General features: G+C 39.7%; 2 protein-coding genes across 4 annotated transcripts in view; one reads left to right on the forward strand and one right to left on the reverse strand.

The window, feature by feature from the left end:
* Positions 1 to 8,783, reverse strand: part of GALNT18 (polypeptide N-acetylgalactosaminyltransferase 18) — a 341,921-nt gene extending 333,138 nt beyond the window's left edge. Inside the window, exon 1 of the mRNA XM_033006955.2 lies at positions 8,372 to 8,783. The gene's annotated coding sequence lies outside the window, so the exon portion shown is untranslated. The remainder of the gene's footprint in view (positions 1 to 8,371) is intronic.
* Positions 8,784 to 8,889: 106 nt separating this feature from the next.
* The window catches only part of USP47 (ubiquitin specific peptidase 47), a 56,770-nt gene continuing 42,046 nt past the window's right edge, over positions 8,890 to 23,613 (forward strand). For all 3 annotated transcript variants that reach the window (XM_042784507.1, XM_042784509.1, XM_042784508.1), the window contains exon 1: positions 8,890 to 9,041. In XM_042784507.1, coding sequence (XP_042640441.1) covers positions 9,003 to 9,041 — 39 coding nt within the window. In that variant the 5' untranslated portion in view covers positions 8,890 to 9,002. The remainder of the gene's footprint in view (positions 9,042 to 23,613) is intronic.

The following is a 23,613-nucleotide window of genomic DNA, read 5'->3' on the forward strand; positions in this document are numbered from 1 at the left end:
AGCAAGAACAGGAAGGGACTGAAGGAGTAGCAACAAAATAGGGAAGACCAGACTGAAGGATGGTCAGGGTATTAGCAAAAATTTTGCAGTTAAAAATTATGTTATAGTAAGACTGTTCTTTTTCCTAGAATTCAGTGGTTCCAATATATTAAAAAAAAAAAATCCTAAAAGATAAATATGACTATTATCTTTTTTATAACTTCTTGGGCAGTGTTGATGATAACCCTTTAATGATCTGAGGCTTGCACTTTCCCCATTTCAGAAACCCTCCTAGACTTAAAAAAAAAAAAATCTGCATTACAACACAAATCTTGGATGCAGAACGGGATGGGGGCTTTACTGTATATGTAAGTTTTCCTGTACATAGAAGTAAACCTAGAACATCAGAAAGTTCATGGGTGCTTTTGGCTCACTCTTATGTGCATTCCCATATGCAAGTCTGGAATTTGGCTTCCAGTAAGTATTTCTATTACTGGTGGTATCAAAAGCACAGTTCTATATGCCTGTTAGTATCTAAAATTGGTCTGGGCTGCTTAATGTAAACCTTTTGTTACCATGAGGAACACAAAACCAGCACATATGTAGAGGCATAGGGCATGAAAGGCACGCATTTCCAGTGCAAAAACATAGATTAATTCCATATGCAAACCACTGTGGTAAATAGTACAGTATCCAGCCTATTATTATATCTATGAGCCTGCCATTGAGACCCTTCTAATTTATGCACCCCTGCATTCCACGGATGCACCCTACATTACTAAACATGCAAAACAAAACACCCCAATGAGCCCTCTTCCTTCAATATCGCCATATAAAAGAACCCTCTGCTGAAGAGCTAAGTCTCATGAATGGATTTGGATCCAATCCAAATGATGTGGAATTTGTCTCTACCTATCTGGGCATCTCTACTAGACATGCTTACATTTAACAGGCCCAATTAACAAGCCTGGTTTAAATCACAGGCAATAGGCAAATGGGTGTGCATCCAATTTATAACAACTGGCACAATTCATTGCAAAGAAGTAACAGTCTAAAAAGACATTTACTTCCTGCGCTAACAGCAAATAGGAGATTCAAATTAGCATAAATCTGCACACATTTCAAAGTTCTGCAGCCAAGCCTTCTAATCAAAGGGCTGAAGAAACACATTTGCTCTCCAGAGGCATCTTCTCACAAAGGCAATGACGACAAGCAATGACAGTAGTTACAAAGGGGTGGTTTTATTATTTTTCCCATGTTGATTCAGTCCAACCAACAGATGAATTCCAAACATTTAAAAGTTAAAAAAAAAAAAAAAAAAAACCAACTTAAAATTGAGATATATGTAAAATTATTGGCTTTAGAAACTACATTCTTAAGACTCACTACATAGTACTTTGCCTTAATCTTTCACCCAGAAGATAGACTACCAGTTCTGCAGGATTACTTTATCAATGTAGACCCCACGCTGCCAGGCTACTTACAGTCAGATCTGAATACAAAACACAATAGTCAAGAGCCAGTAGCATTTCCTTATATATGACCCAAGCATCACAAGAGACAACTTGCTGGGAGATTTCAAAGGGCATTTTATCAATGTCAGGATACTCCGTACACAAGTCCCTGAGTCCCTGCCCAGCCTGACTCACGCTGTGTCCACAGTGACATTCCCCCCCATTTGCCCTGGGACAGCATTCCCCCTGCCAGAGCTCTAGTGCTGGCAGCTGCTCTAGACTGGCAGCTGACATTTTAAATGCTATGTAAGACCTCTGGCAGCTCCATTTGCTGCTGCCAAAGGTAAAGCTAAGACAGAGCTTAGCAACCCCCACAGCAGACTAGCCCTTAAAGCCCAAAAAAGCTGCAGATGTTCAGGGGACTGCCTATTGCAAAACAAGGTCAAGGTTGAGCACGGAGAACCACAGAGCCAGCAGCAGGTTTCAGACCAAGCCTCCCAACAGCTACACACATACTACATAAAAGCTACTTTAGAGACGTCTCACTGCAGGAGACTCTGAGCCCCTACGATTGTGGGGACACAGTGTTTGCTCTGCTAGGCAGACTGCACAAGCAGGAAGCTACAGGGCTCCGGCACGCTGCCCTCGTGTGATAGACCAGAAGGAGCCCTGGAATGAGGAATGACCACAGATGAAAAGCAACTCCCCTCCCCTCCAGCGATCCAAAACCAGTTTATAAAATAGCCCAGCCCACCTCAATATTCCTCAAAATGCAAAGTTCCTCCTGTCACCAGCAAAAGAAAAGTATTAGTGAGGGCACAGAGCTAAGCAGGAGTGGTGTCAAGCACTGTCAGTAAGCAGCATTCACAGAGAAATGGGAAGAGGTGACAACCCCCTCCTGCTTCCCACCCTGCCCCAGTAGAGCAGGCTGGCAGGCCTCCACTCGTGGGCAGTGCAGAGAGGTGAAAGGCAAACCACAGCACAAAGATCCTGCTGCAAGTACTGCCCTTCCACTCAAAGCCATGAGACAGCACATCGGAAAGATGCCCGCTGCTGTGCTCACTTCCCTCTCCTCACTGAGGGGTTGGAGTAAAGCCCAGGCAGCTGTGAGCTGCCACTTGACACTGATAATCGTGACATCTTAAAAGAAAAGGTGAAGAAAACATTTTTCCTCCAGGGGAAGTCCACCTAAGAACTTAAATCTGGGATGAAGGAATGTCTCCCTATGTGATAGGGTTTGCTGAGAATGGGAAACCACTTCCTGCTTGGCCAGGAAGATGTAAGCATATAATAACCACTTGTTTGTAATATTAAATGTCACCAGATTTAATTCGAAGGGTCACTGGGAACCCCTAATGCAAGCCTGAACTATTTAATTTCCCTGGACTCAAGGGCAGCTATAAATACTTTGAGTGTCCAAACTGAGAGCAGTCCCATGTGAAGCAAAGCTATTCTGTTATTTTTGCACATTACATGATCTTATTCAGTGCTGCCTTTGTACTCTTACAGTGACTCCCCAACAGCAATTCCTCATGTGCGGTAAGTGTTAATTCAATGTTTTTAAATATAGTGGCTATGTCACTGCCAGCTTTTTTTGAACCTCTGAAATAACTGAACCGTTTTGGTGACTGACATTACCATCATGGTATGCATTCAAGGCTACTCTTCTTTCTTCTTGTTTCCCCATAGGTAAGCCTTTGCCATGTTGCGGTGCATTGAGATGCTTTTCCCTCCGCCACCCCTCAGCCTTAGAGGAAGGGGTTAGATAACATACGAGCCCATATTCCAGAAAGGATGTATGCAGTACACTCTACTAGTCTGCAAATTTTAAAAGACAGATTTCCAAGCTACTGCACACATTTTAGATACACAAGTTACAGTCTGGCCATGAGCCCATGCCAACAAACTCTATGTGGGATTTACTTGGATCTCACAAACTCTGCATGATACCAGCCTACATCTGTTTCCAACTCTAATCACACAAAGTGGAAGTTAGCCTGCTAGTGCATGTGTTCTACTCCCAGTGACACCAGGAAGGTTTCAACAAGTGCATCAAGAGGTCAAACACTGTGTTTTGTTTAGATACTCATGTTAGAAACTGCTCTGTAGCTTTAAGTACACAATGTTGACAATTATAAATCAAACTGATAAAAGAATTCAGTGTTAATAAAGGAATCCATGGTCCTGCAAAACTCTCTGCAGGTTTTCTTTTTCTATTTCTCTTTACAACTGTAATTTCAGCCTCAAACTCCTTTGGGAACTCATACATAACATTAATGCTATAATGGAAAAGAAAAATAACATCCTAAGCATTAGGAACATTAAGTGTTCCTAATATCTGAACACTTGGTGTTTTGAAACCAGAGTAAAAAGATAATCTTTAACGAAAATGTCAATGAATCTTGGCCCCTGATTTATAATTAATTAAGATAATCCCCTACTGGTTTTGAATAAAAAGGTCTTGGCATGAATTACCATGTCAAAGGACAGAAAAGCACTTGTGTGCTCATACAGATTTTAGTAGAAAACACTATTTAAGAACAGCAGAACACAATGTTTAGCACTGAATTTTAAACTGAGGTTTTTTCTTAATCTTGCCAAGTTTAACTTCAGAGGGCTGCTTACCTACCTACTAGATCTGTAAGACTTACTACAACAGTCTTTCTGAAGTGAAAGAATACTTTTTCCACAGTAAATTTCCCATTTAAAGCTTCAATTTCTCACACCATTCTCTACTCTTAGAAATTGATTTATTTCCTAAAATCCTGCATATACTTCTTCAGACATGGAAAACTATAATATCTTTTTTTTTTAAGATACAGATCACAGAAAACTATTTAATGATTCCTAGCTTTAAATTAATACCTTGATTCCAGAGTAACACATTCAAGAAACAGTCCAAAATTCTAAAATATAAAAGCCCCCCTTCTAAGAACAGTTACAGAAGAATTAAAAATAATCAGTGGTCCCTTTTAAAGTTTGCTTCTTGGCCTTTTATTAGCCTGCTTCATACTTAGGGAGCTAAGATCCAAGAAACGGAACTCTAGCAAAAAGCACCTGTAAAAATACAGAATGCTATAATTTTCCTCTCTTGACCTTGTACTAATTATACTTGTTCTTCCTAATAATTATTCCCTGTTGTCCCCTCACCCTACCTTCAGTCCATCCATAAGGGCCAAATTTACTGTTATTTCCACCCCCGCTTATTGAAAGGGCCAGACGGTGCAGTCAGTAGGATGCAGATTTTCAGAGAAATGCTTCAAAACTTCCTGTGTAATTCCAGAAAAGTTACTTGAGGCTCAAATGGCAAAGTAACCAGCAGTGCAATGAACTGCTGGATTGTGATATCCTGAACTTTCACACATCTCTTCTTCTATCAGTAGACATGGACTTGCCAAAGACTGAAAAGGGGAGAGGCCTTCAGCTGGTTTTCCTTAAAGTGCTGACAATGCAGAAGAGCTCTGCAAGAAACCTGCATCAGCATTGGCTACATTTCTACTGCTGCAAAATACAGAATGGCTATGTCATTTTGATAATTTATCAGCAGCTTGCCAAGGGTTGCAAACTTCAGGTTTGGCGCTTTTGTTTTAGGAGGGCTTTTCGGGTTTGGGTGGGGGTTTTTTTGCTTGCTTGGTTTTTAACAGAATAATAGAGAGGAAAATAAGCACTGCAGTGCTGGCTCTACAAATACAGCCACCAACTTCTGAAACAGGAAATGGATCTCCCACCAACAGCCTATGTCAAAAATCAAAACTGAGGTGTTTCAGAGAAGACATCCCAAATCAGTGGTATTAGTCTACACTCCTCTTTACATAGGCTTTTAACTTCAAACAGGTAGGAAAAATATTACTTTGGGAAAGACAACATGTGTCTGTATTCTGACATTTACTGGGTTTCTTACGATTTTGCACCCCTAGAGTTCTTAGCATGTAACTGTGCATATGAAAGAGGTAGATGGTAACACTCCCTCCATTTAAATTTTTAAACTTTTTGTACTATTCATCAGATCTTGGATACTGATGTTGGGCCAGAAGCGAGTGAATTCTTACAGAGAAGGAGGAATGATTAAAGCATAAACTTTAAAGAGGCTGCAGGGACCAGGGGGGAGGTATCCTGTTCCCACAGACTAATTTAAAAGTTCATCATCTCTTATAATGAAGGCCTGCTATTTACTCTAACATACTGATGTTGCATAACTACATTTCCATTAATATGATGCATACATTAGTGTGATAAGTACTGTATCATCTAAAACTAACCTTGTAATTGAATGAAAACTGACACACTTCAGCACTTGTGACTCATTAATGTATCTCTGAACAATAGTTTGACAATCAACAGCCTAAGAAATTTACCTGTAACTGCAAATCCAGCAGCATTTTTAATCTGAGATATCAATTTTTCTGCTTCCCACTAGTAACAACTTAAAACTGTGATATATCAGTCTTTATATAAGGCTAGGATTCCCTTCATGAAACTCAAATTCTGAATATTCTTCTTTACAAAGTCTCACATAGAGAGATTAAATACTGTAGCATCCACAATTTACAAAAGCTCCTGGAGATTTAATTATTAACTAGAGATTATTACTCCATTAAAGATGTTTCATGCACACATGCTACATTAGAGGTTTGCGCAGTTTTGAAGGTTGGCAGGAAGATCTAACAGTATTTCTTTAAAAAACAAACTCCTGATTATTATCTAGTGAACACATATTTGTGGTAGCTACCTCTTTACTCCAATAGAACAATATCTTTTAATTAAAGTCATTGAGGCCAATAGCTTTGCCCCTTCTTAAGCACAAATGACAGCAAAAAAAAAAAAAAAAAAAAAAAAACGGAACAAAACCCAATATACTACTTTCTAAATTCAAAAGAACTTTCAAAAGTAACATCTCTGAAAGCTTCTCATTCCTGAATTCTGGGTTCCTTATAAAATAGAGGAAGAATCCTCCAAGTTCCAGAGGTTTTGGGGTGTCCCCAAAGAAGGGTAAGAGGGAAAAAAAGCAACACCAGGCTCATCAGTCACATACCACTGTTGGAGGCTCCCAGCCAGTGCTCTGATGACTGTATAACCTTCTGTTGCAATCTCATGTCTCTGTTCTGGCTCTTCAACTCAAGTACTTGTTTGATAATCTCATGGATCTTTGGACACCACTGGACAACAGAAGATCACCAGGCAGCTGTGCTTATTCAAGTATCTACAACTGTGGACACCACATACCTACAACTGTGGACACTTCATTTGTTCTGCAATTATACCTTTTCTCCCACTGAGATGCTTAACAAAGTCCCCCTCAAAAAAAAAAAAAAACCAACCAACTAAATACCAAACCTTTTAATCAACAACACAGCTGATAAGCATTAATAAAAACCCCTTCTTTTATAAAAAGATCCAAGTTCATTAATTCCATACTGTCTGTCTTATTAAAAACCCCAACTATTTTACATACTTTTCCCTCTTCTGGAGGGGTAGCTGTACACAACCCTGTGCTTAACGTGAAGTATCACTAAAAGCAAGGGACTCCCAGGTTCCTGCCTTGATGCTTGCTTTCATTGTATTAGAGCTCAAATGTCTAAGGCGAGGGGCTATCAGGTCCAACATATTTTAAAACTAGAGGGCAAGAGCTCCTGTCTCAGAAAACCTTCTGACCTTTACTATATAAATAACTTGATCCCATTAAGTTATGTAATGAAAAACAAGTCAGAAATACACTTAGAAACTGCTTTGAGAAAGTTTTCAATGAAGGGATTTCTGTGCTTAGTTCAAGGAGCAGAAATGAAAAAAAGAAATAAAGGAAGAAACATAGCACCTACCATAGCACACTTGCAAGATTATTCACAGAAATAACTGCTTTGAAGCCTTTTTAACAGTGTTAAAATACTATACTAATAACATATTCCAACTCTAAAACGTGCTACTTATCTCACCTTTCATAAAGCAGGGTCATAAAGATGAACCTGCAAAGTTATATAAACAGGAAAAAAGAGATTAATTTTACTAAATCTTCACAATAGATTTCCAGTAACCTTCAATACAATGGGTTTCAAAAATTACCTCAAAACACAATGTTTCGTAGACACAAAACCAAAAAGTATCAATTCTGCATTTTTCCACAAGAGGACTCTAAAATAATGAGAAACGTACAAAAAAAAAAATGTACAACTACCATGTATCATTCTTCACTAGGTAAGTAGAATGTTTTTTACTTAAAACTATTTCCCAGTGAAGTAGACATTAACGTATAATTACTTTTCTACTAATGTGCATTTTATTAATTCTAGTGATTAGTATTTGGCTTTTAATGTGCCTCAGGTAGCATGAAAAATATATTTAAGCTTGTTGTACACAAAAATCAACAATGAAGTGATGTCACAGAAATAACCACGCATTTCATTTGAAAATGAATTATTAACCCGAAAATTTACAGAGCAGTAAGCACATGCTTAACTTGACAGTATGCCTTCAAAGAACAACTTCAGGGAATCAAGAAACATTTGTGGGATGAGGCTATGCTTACTTTTCTACTTCTGCTGGTCTCCTAAACCCACAGCCTGTAAGCCACATCCAAATGTGATGATAAAAAAAACAAAAAAAAAAAAACAAACAAACAAAACACCTAGAAGAATGAAACAAACTGAAGTGGCAGCCCCCACATCCCCTGGGCCCCTTAGTTCTGGCAAGGGCCCCTCCTAAGTGAGAGAGGGGAAAACGTGTGTGAAGGAAGGCAGGTCTTCATGGCGGGGATGCTGGCTGGCTGGCTCCCACACCTCGCATTACCTGAGGACACAAGCCCAGACCCTGAACGCGCACACAACCCAGCTGGCGAGCCCGGCTTTTATAAGCTGCTGAAAGCCCCCACGCCCCCAGGAGGTCTTTACAAGCCTCCTCCCGCACCTGCCGGCTAGGATTTCTGGTCACGCTACCTTCTCACTTACCTAGCGCAACTCAATTTTAATCACTAGCTACTCTTTCCTGCGCTTGCTACAAGGCCAGAAGCCCCGTACTACCGCAGACGGGGTAAAGAGACGAGTAGCAGCGGCCGGGCTCCTTGCCCCCGCGCCCTGAGGCCTGTGCCGGCCTCCCCACGGACGAGGTGTCGGTGTCGCCGCCGCCGCTCTGTGAGGGAGGGTAATGACGGCGGTGGCGACAGCCGAGCGCCATTTACAGCCACCGAGAACGGGGCGCGGCTCTGCTCCGGCCGCCTGCGGGGGTTCCGGGCTGCGCCTCCTACACCGCTCCTCGCACTCAGTCGGTAACCGCGCTCCTCGGCCGGGACAGCGCGGCGCCGTGCGAGGCGGGCAGCGCGCCAGCAACCGCCGCGCACAGCCGGTAGCAGCGGCCGGGCCGAAAACGATCGCAGCACAGCAGGGCCGAGCCGGCTCTCGCGAGAGCGGCGCCGGCGGCCATTTTCCCCATTGACTGGCGGCGGGGGCGGGGGCGCTGCCCGCGCCGGCCGGGGCGGTGGCGGAGGAGGGGGAGCATGAGCCGCTGGCGTCCCTCCTCCTCCCGCTGCTGACGACGACGCTCGGATCAGCCTGCTGTGGGCTCAGCGCTGTGCCACCGGCCATGGTGCCCAGCGAGGAGAACCAGCTCGTCCCAAAAGAGGTGAGGTGGGGCGCGGGAGCCGCGGGCCGGGCGCTGCAGGGGGGAGGCGGTAGCAGCCCCGTGGCGTGCGGGAGGCCCGGGATGCCGGAGCTGGCAGTGGGGGGAGGAGGAGGCCTGGCCTGGCTCGGTTCGGCTTCGCTGTTTCCCTGCGAGGCCCGGCGGGCGGGAGGGCCTGTCTGTGTGAGGGGGGGGTGGGCAGCCCTTGGCCCGTGGGGGGCCGGCCCGGGGGTGAGCGATTGTTCGCGGGGGGAAAGGGGCGGCTTTTCCGAGCGGGCTGGTGTGAGGAGGAGGAGGCTGGGGTCGAACCTGGGCTGCGCAAGGCCCCGGAGGCGGCCGGAGACTTGCACCTGTCTGTGTCGCGGCATGCGGGGAGGCCGGCCGGCCTGCGTGGCGCCGGGGCCGGGCTGGCGGCGCCTGCGCTCGGCCGCGGGCCGGGCCGCTGCCCGTCCCAGGGCTTGTTCTCAGCCCCGCTGGAGGGCAGCCCGCCGGCGGGCTGCGGGCAGCGGGGGCGCCGGCTGAGGGCCCTGAGCTGCGGGCGCGGAGGAGAAAGCAGGCACCGGTGGCAGGCGGGTCTCTGGGTGCCCGAGGGCGGCTTCGGTCGGGGGAAGGGGGCCGGCGTGCGAAATGGCAGCCGGGGGGCCGCTGCCCAGTTTGTGGGGCCGCTCCGTGCCCTCCCGGGCGCCGGGCCGAAGCGCTGCAGAAAACGGGCGGTAGTGCCTGGGGTGGGTGCCAGAGCAAATGTGGCCCGGCTCAGCAGTAGATTGAGTTTCCTTTATTGTGGGGCCCTCGTCGCTTCTCTGCTGCAGGAGGAAGGGTGAAGGCTTGTTTTTGGCCGTAGGCTAAAGATAAGAGCCTGCGTGAAAGAGGAAGGCTAAGGCTAAGCCTCTGTCCTGCAGCGATAGGCAAATGACACGTGTCAAGTAAGAGCAATACTGTTCAGGGGAAGGAGTCTTCGACTGATGATGGCATGAAATGTTTGGAAACAGTAAGAGTAGTATTAGTAGAAGCTTTATTTCATGAGCAGGTACACATACATATTCAGGCAACTTTTCTGACAGCTTTACTGTTCTGATAAATTATTCTAACCCTTCCTGTTGTTTTTTGTCAAATGTTAGTGGTTTGCTTTGCCTACCTGTTCCATCTTGTATTCTTACGGGAAGCTTTATGAGGCAAGGACTTGGATTTTGTAGAGTTTAGCAAAATGGCATGCTGATACTTAAATGGTACCCTTGAGCAGAACTGTGAAACAAATACTAATACTGAAATTCAGGACCAAATTTTTGTGCTTGCAATTGTACAAGTAAGTACTGGATGTATGTAGGACAAAGGTAACTTTGCCTCTTTTCATTCTTAGAATCCTGAGGTTTAAAGGACTATGTTACATGTTTTTACAGAAAAGAGAAATCTCCAGAAATTTCAAACAAGGGATGGAATGTAGTAGCTAGTATTCCTAAGTATTTCATTTTAAAAAGAAACAAACATAGAAATAAAGGAGACCAGCAGGAGAAACCTTGTGGCATTAGTTGTAGTTAACTGGAACAGACAAGGTGATTAATAAAAGCAGCTAGCTGAGGCTGTTTCTTTAGTTATATGTATTAATAGTATCCCTGTTGGCTTTAAAGTTGTATTCAGAATATATGTATGATTCAGATGTGTATTTTTAACTGACTCATTGGACTAGGATTTTGAATGCACTTTTATCTGTAGGGAGGGGAGGTATGGGTAAAGGAAGATGAATACATGTTGTTATAGATATGGGTATCTTACACACACAGTGTGAAATTTATAAACTTTGTACATTGATAACTCTAGGGTGAGTTGCTTTTTCTCATCAAGTTTTTCTCAATTTATTTATTGTGGCCTTGTGCACTTTGTAAGTAAATGAAACTGAACAGAATGTAAGAAAAATCAAACTGAGGATGAGAACAGGTTAATCATTTGTGTTAAACCCATCTGGTTATATATATATATGTTGTAATAATTTATCTTCAGCTTTTCCAATGTTTTTCAGTATATCCTCATTTTTATTTCAGTGATAGGAAGCTTAACAAACATTATGCTACAGCATTCACATTAAGTCCTTCTGAGATTCATTAATAGTCTCATTGCAGAGAACACTGAGTTATGGGTAAACAGAAATCTCCGGGTCTCTGAGTTCTCAACAGCCTTCTTCTAAATATTTCTATTATGCCTTTATCAGCAGCTGGAGGCAAAGTAGCTCGTTTGGAGTTTCAGGTCTGCCCTTTAGGGGTGGATAAAGGATTACAGTTCATGTTTTTTGTCACTTACCAGTGCACTGAGTGGTATCACTTGCATAGCTCACTGTCTTTTGCTGTTTCAAAGGTTAAACTGGGATGTGAACCAATATCTGCTAAAGATGAGTACACAACCATATTTTTTATTTGCCATATCAATGTAAAAGAGCAAGAAGAAATGTGATGTGCTAGGGAATGACTAGTCATCTAAAGGAGTGTAATGGAGAAGGATTTTGGTTCTTGTCTACAAGCTTTCATGATGGTAGTAGGAAGAATCTATAACATTAACAGCCTCTGTTTTAATACTGGAAAGATAGTTTGTTCTTAAGTCATCAGTTTGTGTTTGTATTGTATCTGTGTATGCTAACAGGAGCTTAGGCTGCTGTTTATAAAGTATATTGCATAGATATTTCATTAGCTTTTGTAAAGAGTAATCTCCTGTTTTCACGGATACAAAATACTAGTAGTTTTTTACTGCTGCACATAAATATCTTTTATTAGTGTCTTATGAAAAATTTTCTTCTGGACATTGCATACATTTAGCCACGCCTTTGAAGTACAGGTAATCAGGGCCTTGTTTTCTTCTCTTGCTCTTAACATTGGCATAAAGTTATTTTTCATTTGGAACAGATGTATTAAAGCAATTTCTAATAACCCAGTGTTGAGATTTCTTTTTGTATTAAGATTTTTGCCCAAGTTATATAGGCATTTAGTAAATTCATTCTTACATCCCTACCACTGCCTAGTGATTTCCCAACTGTTCCTGTAATTGTGTGACCAGTAATTCCTTATGGTGGGGACAATGAGAATCCCTGTTCGCTAGACCTGGGGTTCAGTGTGAACTGGTCCATGTTCCTTGTCCTTCCAATCTTCAATTCCTTTTCTCTCTTCGTCTGAAAGATAAGTCATTCAGTTCAGTCATCTTTTATATCCAGTAAAACACAAGGCGTTGAGTAACATACAGGGCATTGCTACACCCTAGTAGTAAATGCTAAGAATGCTCTTTAAAAATTGCATTGTTATTAGGTGTCAATTTTTCCTCCGTTAGTCTACTAAAACAGTAACCCTGGGGAGGGAGGAGGAATAGTATAAGTAAGATAACAATGGAAATAAGAAGAAAATGGTGCTATTAGAACGGAAAACACTTATATGGCTTTCAGTGTTTCTTAGAGGAAAGTAGACTTGAAACTTATTTGGGGCAAATCTACCTCAAATAGAAAATAATAAAATATGCTAATCAACACAGTTGATGAGAAAGTTAGATGCCTATCCTTGCTTACTGGTAATGTAACTGAACTTTACTAAGACTTTTTTTCAAAATCAAAATCGATCAGAACTTAGTGAATATTGCCCAGATTCGGTCAGAATATTAAAAGTATGTTCTGCTGCGAGGTTGTTCAAGTGTCTGTGCCACTAATTAAATAAATGCTGTGCAGATACTTTCTCAACATGTTCCAGCATGAACTATCCAGAGTACACCTGTCAGAATAATAAATATATGCTTTGTACTTGTTGCCATTAAATCAAAGAAGGTAGTGTGAATTTTCTGTCAGCTAACTACTGTGAGTCTTTTCATCCCTACACTAATGAATCCATTTTAATCTTCTGCATTGAACAAATATGTTTCTTGATGAGTATCGCTCTAACTTCACTAGAAGATCATTTTGCAATTCTGTTTAGGAAAGGGATGCTATCTTTTCAATGCTGATGATATCCTTGTTCTTTCATTCCTGTATATTAAGAGATGCTACAAGTGGTTACAGCTTTTGTAATTTATCAGTTTTTCCAGCTTTCCTTCTCATGTGCTCCATTGTAAAGTGTGGAGGTATGATTGTGACAAAGAGAAACTGTCTACTTCACTGACTGAGCAGATATTCTGGAAATCAAATTTAGGAAACAACCAGAAAATCCACCTGATTAGACCAAGTCATTTGTTCCCTGCAAACAGTGGCTTTCTGAATGACATTCAGGTAGTAATTTAGTTTGGTGAATAAGGCATGAGAGGAGAATGCAAGATCTTTTCCTGCTTAGTTCAGCCACTGGGCTTCCTAGTCACAGTTCAGTTCCCTTTATTATGTACATCTGGGTATTTAATCTGTAATATAAGAAAGATGATCAAGATAATTATCAAATAGCACCTCAAGATCATCCGATGAAAAGCTTTTGCTTAAGAGGTACCAGCTACTTCTTAGGTAGTGCTCGGTACTGGAACCTCAGTCCTTAAATGGTGGTAGCTAAAGTTATTACTCAGTAGAATAATCTGACAACTAAATAACATATCAGTTTAATTTTTCTTTTTTTTTTTTTTACGGTAATACATTTTTAACATCACCACAAACAATAAATAAGTTTTCTTTCATGTTTTGTTAGTCACTGGTGATAAAGTTTCTAAATCAAGTGAGTACAGTAGTGTAAGTATAATCCTTAAGTTTTTTGTGCAGCTGTACACTGTTTCTCAAACTAGTAATGAACATTTTCCTAGGATGTGGAGTGGTTATTTGGAGGCAGAGAATACTTTAAAGATCTGTCAATGTTACATTCCACACTGTCTTTCTTTGAGCTCCGAATTTCAGTATAAAACAAAAAAGTTTGTAGTGCTTTGTTTGTTGCCATTTTTAAATAAAGTCCACTAATCCTATTTCGGTTGTTTTTAAAATTTAAGTACCTGTGGATTTAGATCAGTGTAGCCTTGCATCATAGTTTTAAAACATGAATCATCCTGCCACACAAATGCTGATGAAAATGATTGTTATCCAAGTCTTTTATTGATAGTGTATTGATATTAATATAAGATTAAAACTTGCAGAGACTTACTGAAATAGAGCAGTGCCTTGACATTGTGTTACCTTTGACTCACATGTTTTAGTCCTGTGAGAATTAAACTTGGAGCAGGGGCTAGAGGTGTCTGTGTATTATTTTAAACCTTTTTTCCCAGTACAATTGATACAGTAATTCACTAAAATATGTACAGGCATTCATATATCCAGTCACAGCTCTACTCTTTCTGTTGTGTTTGAAGATATATTGGGTGTTACATAAGAAACTAAGTGTGAAGTTATATCTCTAGAAGATTGAGCGATTGAGTTATGTATACATATTCAGCCTTTTTATTCAGTTTGGAGAAGTTTTTGATTCCTTTTGTGAACACGTAAAGCTGATATTTTACACTATCCCTTCAAGAATTAATACAGTATACCTTCAGGTGAGCTGCCTATTTAGTATTTTGTAATTTCTCTTGCCTTGAACGAAATCTTTTCAAAACAATGTCACAAGTAACTAAAGAACTGGTAATTGAAAATACCAGTAAGTCTTTAAATTGTTTTGTAAACTTCTAATAAAATGATAACCAACTTGATCACAGTTTCAGCCACAGTGAGCTGTGTGGTCTTTTGCAATATTTGGTGTGTAATCACCTTGCACTGAACAAATGGTCTTGCATAGCATTAGCAGATGAAGTAACTTTTTAAAAGGACATTGGCCATGTTCTAAAAAATTAAGGGTTAAAATGGTAAAAATCACTTGATTCAATTTAATCTTCAAGATTGTGACCACATACTTTAGGTGCTTCTGAAAAGTGCTAGCAGATTATTTTTAGATTGGCAGTTCTATGAGTAGTTTAGAACTGTTTATTGTGCTGTGATTCAGGTGTATCTTCTCAATAATCACATGTGATGAAAGTCTTCTAAGTAACATGAGGAAGCAGGCATGAATTCCATAGGATTGGTGAATGCCCTAATTTTGAAGCTGTGTGAGAAGTGTACTTGACATATACTATGAAAGTTTTCACTGTAAACAATGTCTGAAAACAGATGTAAATAACATTTTTTGAAGAAGTCTGGCAGAGTACTGCAGGAGCTAAAGGAATGGAAGGCAGGTACATTTACTGATTTGTGTGGGTATTGTGATGAGATCAGAAACAATGAAGGAAAAGAAAAATAGCTATAACAAAGTAGTATGTGGTTTTTGTAAACAAACTATTTTAATCAGTTAATATATGGAAAAATCATCTAGGTTCTTCTTATGTATACACTGTCACATCTATACCTTATAGGGAGAAAGTGTGATTCAGAGTTCCATGTTCTCCCTGAAGTCCTTTGTGGTAGTGGGTAGCAGATAGAGTTTATGCCCAGGCTTCATGGGTGCTTACACTCTATTGTCCTTTATTGTGTGCAATATTTCTGGGAAACTACACAAAGAATCCCTGCTGACCCACCTCACTATTCAGCTGTTCTTTATTCTTCCCCAGCAGCACGTGGACAGTTTAAAATTAGAGAGTTATTAAAGAGTTAAAAATCAGCCTTGTACTCACTTGTTCTAATCTCTAAGCAGTACAAGAATTAGTTTTTAGCATACATATCTGCTGATGATTTTGTAGCAAAGTTAACCTTCGTTTCAAAATTGTCCAAAAAGAGAAAACTCTTTCTTCTGCTCAGACTCTAATTTGTTTTTATGATAACGTTGCATCTGTAACTCAAACCAGCAGAAAATCTTTTAGAATATTAGCAGCATAGGAAAATGTTTAAATAAAGATCATGATAGTTCCATACTTTAAAGAATGTAGGACAAGTGTGAAAGCACATCTGTTGCTTCTGTGACTCTCCACAGGTAATAAATGATGCGATTATAGGTTAATACTTAAAAGTGTAATAAGTATCTCGTGATGTTCTTGCATCCCCTTTTTTCAGATGGTTTTATTTGAAGGAAAAACAAGGAGCATGGTGATTAAGAAGGTGGAGAGAAGATGCAAACAAAAGGAAGACATATAAAAATGAGGCTGTTTCAGATCTGAATATAAAGTTTGTACTGTAATGAATGTATAGAGGCTGGCAGGTAGTTTGCAAATGTAGAGAACTATAGTTACATTTAATTCTTGTAATTATTTTAGTCTGGTTACAAAAACCATTGGAAATTAAGCAAATGAGGATCATAGGATGAAAGAAAATATGATCAGTTGAAATTATAACCTTTAAGAGTGTGAAAGACTCAAAATGTCCAGTGGTTAAGAGAAGACTATTTAGATTTTAAAACTCAGTCTGTGACTACTGCTGCTGTGTTATTTGTTACCTTCAATTTCCTTAATTTAATAAAAGTTTAATAAAAAAGGAAACTTTGTTAGAGTTCTTATGTGATACATGGGCATGACCAGGAACTGTTTGTACTCTTTCTCTATTGACAGTTGCTATGTTTGATTTTTAAAGGAAGTAATTAATCCTGAATCACCTTAATTTACCATATTTAAAAGACCATTATGAGTTAAGCATAAGAAGACTGGTTCTTCAGGACATTCTTAAGCAAGACATATTTAGAATCTTTTTAAAATATACAACTTGGGTGGCAGATAGCCTCTGTAAAACTGGAAAGTAAATGTTTTGCTCTCTTGTTCAGGTGTCCCCAGATACATGTCCCCTTCACCATATTCTTTTCTATAGTCTTTTGAACACCCTGGATACATGTACTTATCTCTGACCCCTTACCAACTTTTTCAGGTTGTCACTTATTTTATAAATGCTTTTTACAAATGACCTAGTAATCCATAATAGTAAGAACAATCTCTCAGAGGTGAACTCTAGCGTCATAATACACTCTCTATTTCTGAGGCATAGTGTTATTTTTGGACATGTTCAGAAAGCTGGAAGTATTAGACTTTGAAATGTGCATGTATTTATAAAAATAATTTGGCCAGATGCGTTTTACAGGGGTGACAGTTAACAGCTGGCTTGCAACTTTGTTTCAGTGAGGTGGTAAACACTTTTAATTTTTTTTTTTAATTAAAATGTTGTTACTAGAGAAGCATTTCTGAGGAGGTGGTCCTTGAAAACAACAGCCCCTTTTTCCAAAAGGAACAAGATCACAGGCCTCGCTACAGAATTTTATTTTGCACTTCTTCCTGCATCGGGTCATCCAGCATAGGAAAGCATTCTTAGGGTTTACTTAGTCAGGGACATTAGTGTCAGTATGGCGCTAGTCACCTTCTGTGATCTCTAGCAGTTACTCTGTTTCTACAGCAGGCTGGAAATCAGCCAGCATGTGAGAGTGAAAGCAATGGGGTTGCTGCAGTAATGACACTTTTTGGTCTTCTAGGTAGAAGGGGGAGTTTCTCCTGTCCTGTGAGTGGCACTGACATTTACAAAGACTCATGTCTAAGGATGGAGGGTGTCATTTCAGTCTTTCAAGATACCAAAGAAAGTTGCAGTATATCTAGGTGGTGTTGGTATTTAGTAATTTAAGTACTACTACATATAATACATACATTTAAAATCCTACTACTCCTCCTCTGCTGGTACTGTTACATCACTCAGTCCTTTTCTGGGAGAGTTAAGGGTTCTGTTGAGAAGCTAGAGGGCTGACTCAGGTTAAAGCTAACTCACTGAAAAAAACAACCAGAAATGATTAATTTTAAGAAGGATTAGCTATCTGAGCCTGCTCAACATGTAGCTGCATGACCATTTGTACCAGCACAAGAAAGGGGACAGTGTGGGGGTGGAAATAAACAAATGGGAGCAGAACTGCTTCTTCTGGCAGTAGTGACAACTATTCCAGCTTTAACTGCTTGTATAACTGAACTAGTGCTGTGTTTGAAGTTTTTAGGCTGCTGTATCTGTGTGAAGTGTTAGTGAACTGTAAATTCATTGAAGTCTTACATGCTGAGTTTACAAAATAGATGGGTATGTTCATATTACTGTATAAGGTATCATAATTATGTTTTAACTGCAGTGGTCTTAATGAGATGTCTCATTCAGGCATCAATTTTTTTCTTTTAAAGTATATCAAGTACTAGGAGAGGAAAGCATAGCTAAATGCCATAGGTTGAAGTAGAGGGAGACAGTATAACCAAGGACTTAATGCTGCAAATGTGTTCAAGTGAAACAGTGAAGCAGTTTGTACAAACTGAAATAGATGAGGGTTCACAAGATTGAAATCTGGAGTTCAGGCTTTGTAATGGTGGACATAACTGGGCTAGCCTGTATGTGTTTTTAAGTCTTTCTGATTTTTACTCTGACAGTTTTTCAGAAATACTTTGCCAATTTTTGACTCTCTTCTCCTTGCATTGTCTTTGAAGTCCCTCTAACTAATTGTGGGGATGGGGAAGTTGTTTGAAGGGTTTGTGATCCAGCAGAGGTGAATGGGTATTAGAAGTTAAGTAATGAGGATAAAAACACAAACAAAAAATAAAGCCACATTTGTTAAATGAAAAAAATAATGATACTACTTTCAAGATTATTTTTAAGAATCACCCTGTTGTGTGTTAGCCCTGGTAGGCAGCTAAGCAGCATGCAGTTGCTGGCTTCCCACCCCCAGTGGGACAGAGGAAGAAGAAAGTCAAGAAAACTGGGGGTCAATATAAAATTGTTTAATAAGTGGAGGAGAACTGGAATAATAGAAGGGAAAAAACCAAAACAAACAAACAAACAAAAAAAACCCAAACCACACAAAACCAAACAAATCAGGGGATACAAAGGCAATCACTCACCATGTCCTATGGGTAAACTATTGCCCAGTCAATACCCAAGCAACAGTGGAACCTAACTAAACTACTTCTCCCTTTTGTTGCTGAGTATGGCATTTTATGGCATAGAATATCTCTTTGGTTAGTTTGGGTCATCTGCCTGGTCATGTCCCCTCCCAGCGTCTGGCACACCCCCAATCTATTCGCTGCGGGGGCAGAGTGGGAATTGGAGAAGGCCTTGATGCAGTGCAGACACTGTTCAGTGAGAGCTAAAACATTATTGTGTTATCAGCATTTTTTCAGTCACAAATCAAAACCACAGTGCCTTAGGGGTGTCTATGAAGAAAATTATCTCTACCCCAGCCTGGTCCAGTACATACCTTTTTGGTAGTTTTCCTTCCTGTTTTCCAGTCTTGTTCCTAGTCATGAGGATAGACTGAAAGTGCTTCCCTAAGTCTTTGAATCCTTGATATCCCATCCCAGAAAAAAGAAAAGGGAGGGAGCAGAGGTTCAGTAATTAGGAAAGTGGTTGGAGTCACAGTATATATACTTGGATATGGATGGTAATTTGGGCTCAATGTGAGGTATTTTTTTTCTCACTAGAGATGGGACAGAAAACCTCTGTTTAGTTTCACTAGCTTCAAAGCACAGTTGTTGGATTTTGCCTGAAGTCTCTCCAGATATAATGAAGAATTTGAAGTTGAGGATAAAGTATGTTATTCAGGTACTCAAAAACCTGATACCACAAAGTCAGTCAGTCAGATTCAAAATTAAATGATTGTGTTTAAAGGTTGTTCAGAATTATTTTGCCTTGGGAAACATTCCAACACAAGATATATCAAGTTAACAGCTCAAAATGATCCTGTTCATTGAGACCTCCTGGGATCAGTGTTTTTAAAAAGTGCATTCAGTTTGCCACAAAGTGTACTATAAAATACTTCTTTGTAAAGTATGTTTTGATTCAGGCATTTGTAACAGAATTCTAAGTGCACTGTTCCCTCATTAACTCAACTAGGCTGCACTGAGGCACCTGTTCTGAGTAACAACTTAAAATGCTCTGACAGAATTAGTCTAGTAAGCTGTCTTTCAAAAAGAAGTTGCTTCTTTCCTCTAAAAGAAAGTCAAACATGAGTCCAATTTCTCTTTTCTTCAGTAGATGAGTAACTACAGCAGTGCCCAAAGCGATGGAGGCCACTTGCTCAGTGCGGTGCTCATTCCAAGGACCTTTATCACTCCTTGTTTACTTCCCAGGGGAGCGACCTGCTCACCAGCTGTATCAGGGAAGCTGACCTCTGTGAAAAGAGCTTTGGGCTAGGAAAAAGCATGGAGTGGTACTAGCCCAGTTGGGGGGAGAAGGGAGTTGTGGGCTGTAAGGACTCTCCAAAGTCCATAGTTCAAAATGCACAGGGTAAAGAGTGTTTTTTAGAGTGGAGATGATAGTAACCAAGCTCTCTCTGATCCTTGCTGTATATCAGAAAGGTCTTTGGCCTTTGCAGAATGCAGTGCTGACAGCACATATCCAGTGTGGTGTTTGATGGGTTGGATCTCTTGGAATAAGTGAAGGAATTCCTGAAATATTATTGTGGTTTCTCAAGGAGCTGATTTGATAGCAGTTTGTCATCACCGAGAAAGAGAGTTGAAACAGACTTCTGTTCAGTGCAATTGTAATTAATAGCTGAATGTTTCTATGTGATGATACTTTAGAAGTAAAAGATAGTGCAGACTACTTTTTTTGTGATTGAAGCTACCAAATTTCACTTCATACTTTTAAATGCTGGAAATGTGCACCCAATTGGTTACACAGACTTGGAATGTACACCCCAAAGTTTGACCTGCAGTAATGTGATAGTCAGTAGTCACTTGTGTGCATTTCATATGGCAGTCTTAAATTGTTGAAGCTACATGAAGTTTGAGAATTGCTTTCTTAGGCTTAGTCATCCAAGTCATTTTGTGAATGTAAGCATGATGTCTGACGCTGCCACTAGCTACTGATCTATTTGTCTTTCCTCTGTGTTGCAGTGATTTGTGAGAATTATAGGGTGTGGACATGTCGGAACTTCTCTACTGGTGATCATTTTAAGTCTCAATTGGCCATTAACTTTACTTGGCAGTCAAACTTCACACATCTGTTATTTAAACTCTTGACCTGAAACTTGTGATTTTACTTACTGATTCATGCTGTCAATGTTTCTGCCTGTTGGAAATACTGGAATTTGGAAATGTTGGCTAGAATTTACATGAAGTTTGAGCTTAGCTTTAGATTTCACGTTTAACCTCTGAAAATAATTTTATACAAGAACTGAAGCAGGAGTTAAAATCTTGGGAGAATCTTCTGTTATTTAGGAAGTAAAATATGCTTGTATTGGTTTATCCTCATAAGGTTAGTAAAATGCTGCTAGAGAATTGTAATTAACTTAGTGATTTAAAGCAGAAAAATAGCAAGCCACATGTAAATGCAGTGTTAAAGCCACTGCAGTTTTACATTTGAATATTACTTTGGAGATCTAGAAACACTGTAATTGTTTTTTGTTCCTCTATTTTCAACAAATACAGAACCTGTATGGTCAAAGCTAATGTCTCAGCCTTGCAGATGACACTAACAACAATGCTTCCTTTGTTATATACAGAATTACAGCTCAAACTACTTCAGTGCAACAATATGCTTTATGTGCTGCAATTTACATATGCAGATCTTCCCTTTAAAAATATTTCATCCTTTTTAAGAAAGGTACATGTCAGACCTGCGTATTGATTGCGTGTTTGTATTATAAAGAGTCTTTTGCAAGTCTGGTCTGATACATAGTGAGAAATCTTCTATATGTGGGTTTGGGAATATCATTTCCTTTCTAGAAATGGAAGAGTGTAAAATATGGAGTGACTTGGGATGGAAGTGTCAGTGTTTCAATATTTTTAAAAGGTTAACATTTGAAATTACAATTTCAAATATTTATTGACCAAAATAGCTTGAGAAGACTTCTGTGATAAAATAGTAATAGGATAGTTTCCTAAATTGTAGCCTTAAGTAGTAGCAGTCTGCATTTGCCTGTTTAGGTGCTTATGCAGTTGAGGATCTGCAACTTACTTTACTGAGCTACTGGTTATATGCTTACTATGTCATGGTATGGCAAAGTAGCAACATCTAGCTTAGATGACTTCTCACAAGTACAGAATAGGCATGCTTACTATTATCTCTTCGGAGGAAAAGGCAGTAGGATATTTTTGGTTGTACCTGTGAATACCATGTGTTACATTAGTTTGAACCCTTGACCTGTCATTAATGTGCTCATCTGTTTTGTGAGGTTTGATAAATGGTTTGGTGAATTTTAGAGTAATTTTAATCAAGGTAACATTTGGGCAACTTTATGTATAGTATGATCATTGTTCTCTTAATTGTACTTTAAAGCATAAATTTCTATGGTGAAGTGAACTTTTCTGTAAAATGTGTAATTGAACTGGTGGTTATAAAGTATATTCATAGTGTGGTAGAGTGAATGCTTTAATGGAAAAGTAGGGAATGCTGCATTTGAAGGATTGTCACATCTGTATGACTGATTTGTCTCATCAGAGCAGCTGAAGGCTCATAGTTACTTGTAAAATTTCTGAATATCATATAAACAGTATAATTTGTAAATTTGATTTGTTTGATGTGTTACATGGAATATTGAAAATTACCTTTTGCCATTCAGAATTGATTTAGAGTGAAATAACTCTTGAAAATCTTCCGTCAGTCCTTTACTGAGAAATCAAATGCTGAGGACTCAGCATAAGAGCATTCTTATGAAAGAAGCAACCTGTAAATATTTCTGTCCAGTTTGGGTGGTGCCTGGAGTCTGCCCTCCGCTCTCACCCTCCACTGCGTGTACCAAGTAAAATAGCACACTAGGAAATCCCACACAGCCCTCTGTGTACTGGACTTAATTTGCCTGTCTTTGGAGAGAGGGAGTTCAGGCTAAATTAGTAAGGACTCTTTGGAGACACCGATTAGGAGGAAATTTGGAAGACTTGAGTCTTTGGCACAGGGCAATATACTTGATGACTATCGTAATATTATAAATCAGCAGTTTCAAAATTATGCTTCCAGGACTCTCTTAACCTTTAAGTCACTTCAGCGAAATGCAACTTTCAATTGAGAGCAGATAAAGTTAGTAGGCAACAAAACATTTAAATTGTGGTGGTGTTTGTTTTCTGGTTTGGGGGGATTTTATAATTTTTTAAACCTTTGTCGAATCTGAAATAATAAAGTGGTGTATAAAGAGAACAATTACTAGATATAATGACTAATCTTGGATTATTGGAACTTCAGCTCTCTGTATGCAAAGAAGGCAGTTTTGCCTGATGTGTCATCCTGATGAGAAGTTAAATGCAGTGGTCTAATTTGCGGTATTTTTGTGGGTCATTTGGTGAGGCAAATAGGGCACATCAGTAAAGATTATGTCAGTATTTTGATAATCTTGACTGATGGTGCAGTTGAAGAAATTTGGAAACAAGCAGTGATACTATTAGCATCTTCATTCTCACTTCCTGTTTTTTCTTTCTGGAAAAATATAAGGGGTAATGGTTCTGAATCAGAAAATGGTTAATTTGATGTTTATCCATAGTCAGAAAACAGTTCTGTACAGGCAGTGTTTATTGTTGCATTTTTGATGCTACAGTGGTGATACTAAGGCAAGCTTTTCTTTAAGAGTGTTAGGAATAAGAAAAGCCATGAACTTCATCTCTTTATTACCTTCAGCTGCATACTTTAAAATGGGTCCATATTAATAACAACTTTCCTACAGGAAATAATTCAGGCATGAAGGAACAGTTTCATACGAAACTGGATAGCTTCATAATTTTTAAATGCAGTAATAAACTGAATTACAAGGTTATG

This window comes from Tyto alba, unplaced genomic scaffold, assembly GCF_018691265.1.
Source record: "Tyto alba isolate M040663 unplaced genomic scaffold, T.alba_DEE_v4.0 Super-Scaffold_8, whole genome shotgun sequence".
In the NCBI taxonomy this organism is placed as follows: Eukaryota; Metazoa; Chordata; class Aves; order Strigiformes; family Tytonidae; genus Tyto; species Tyto alba.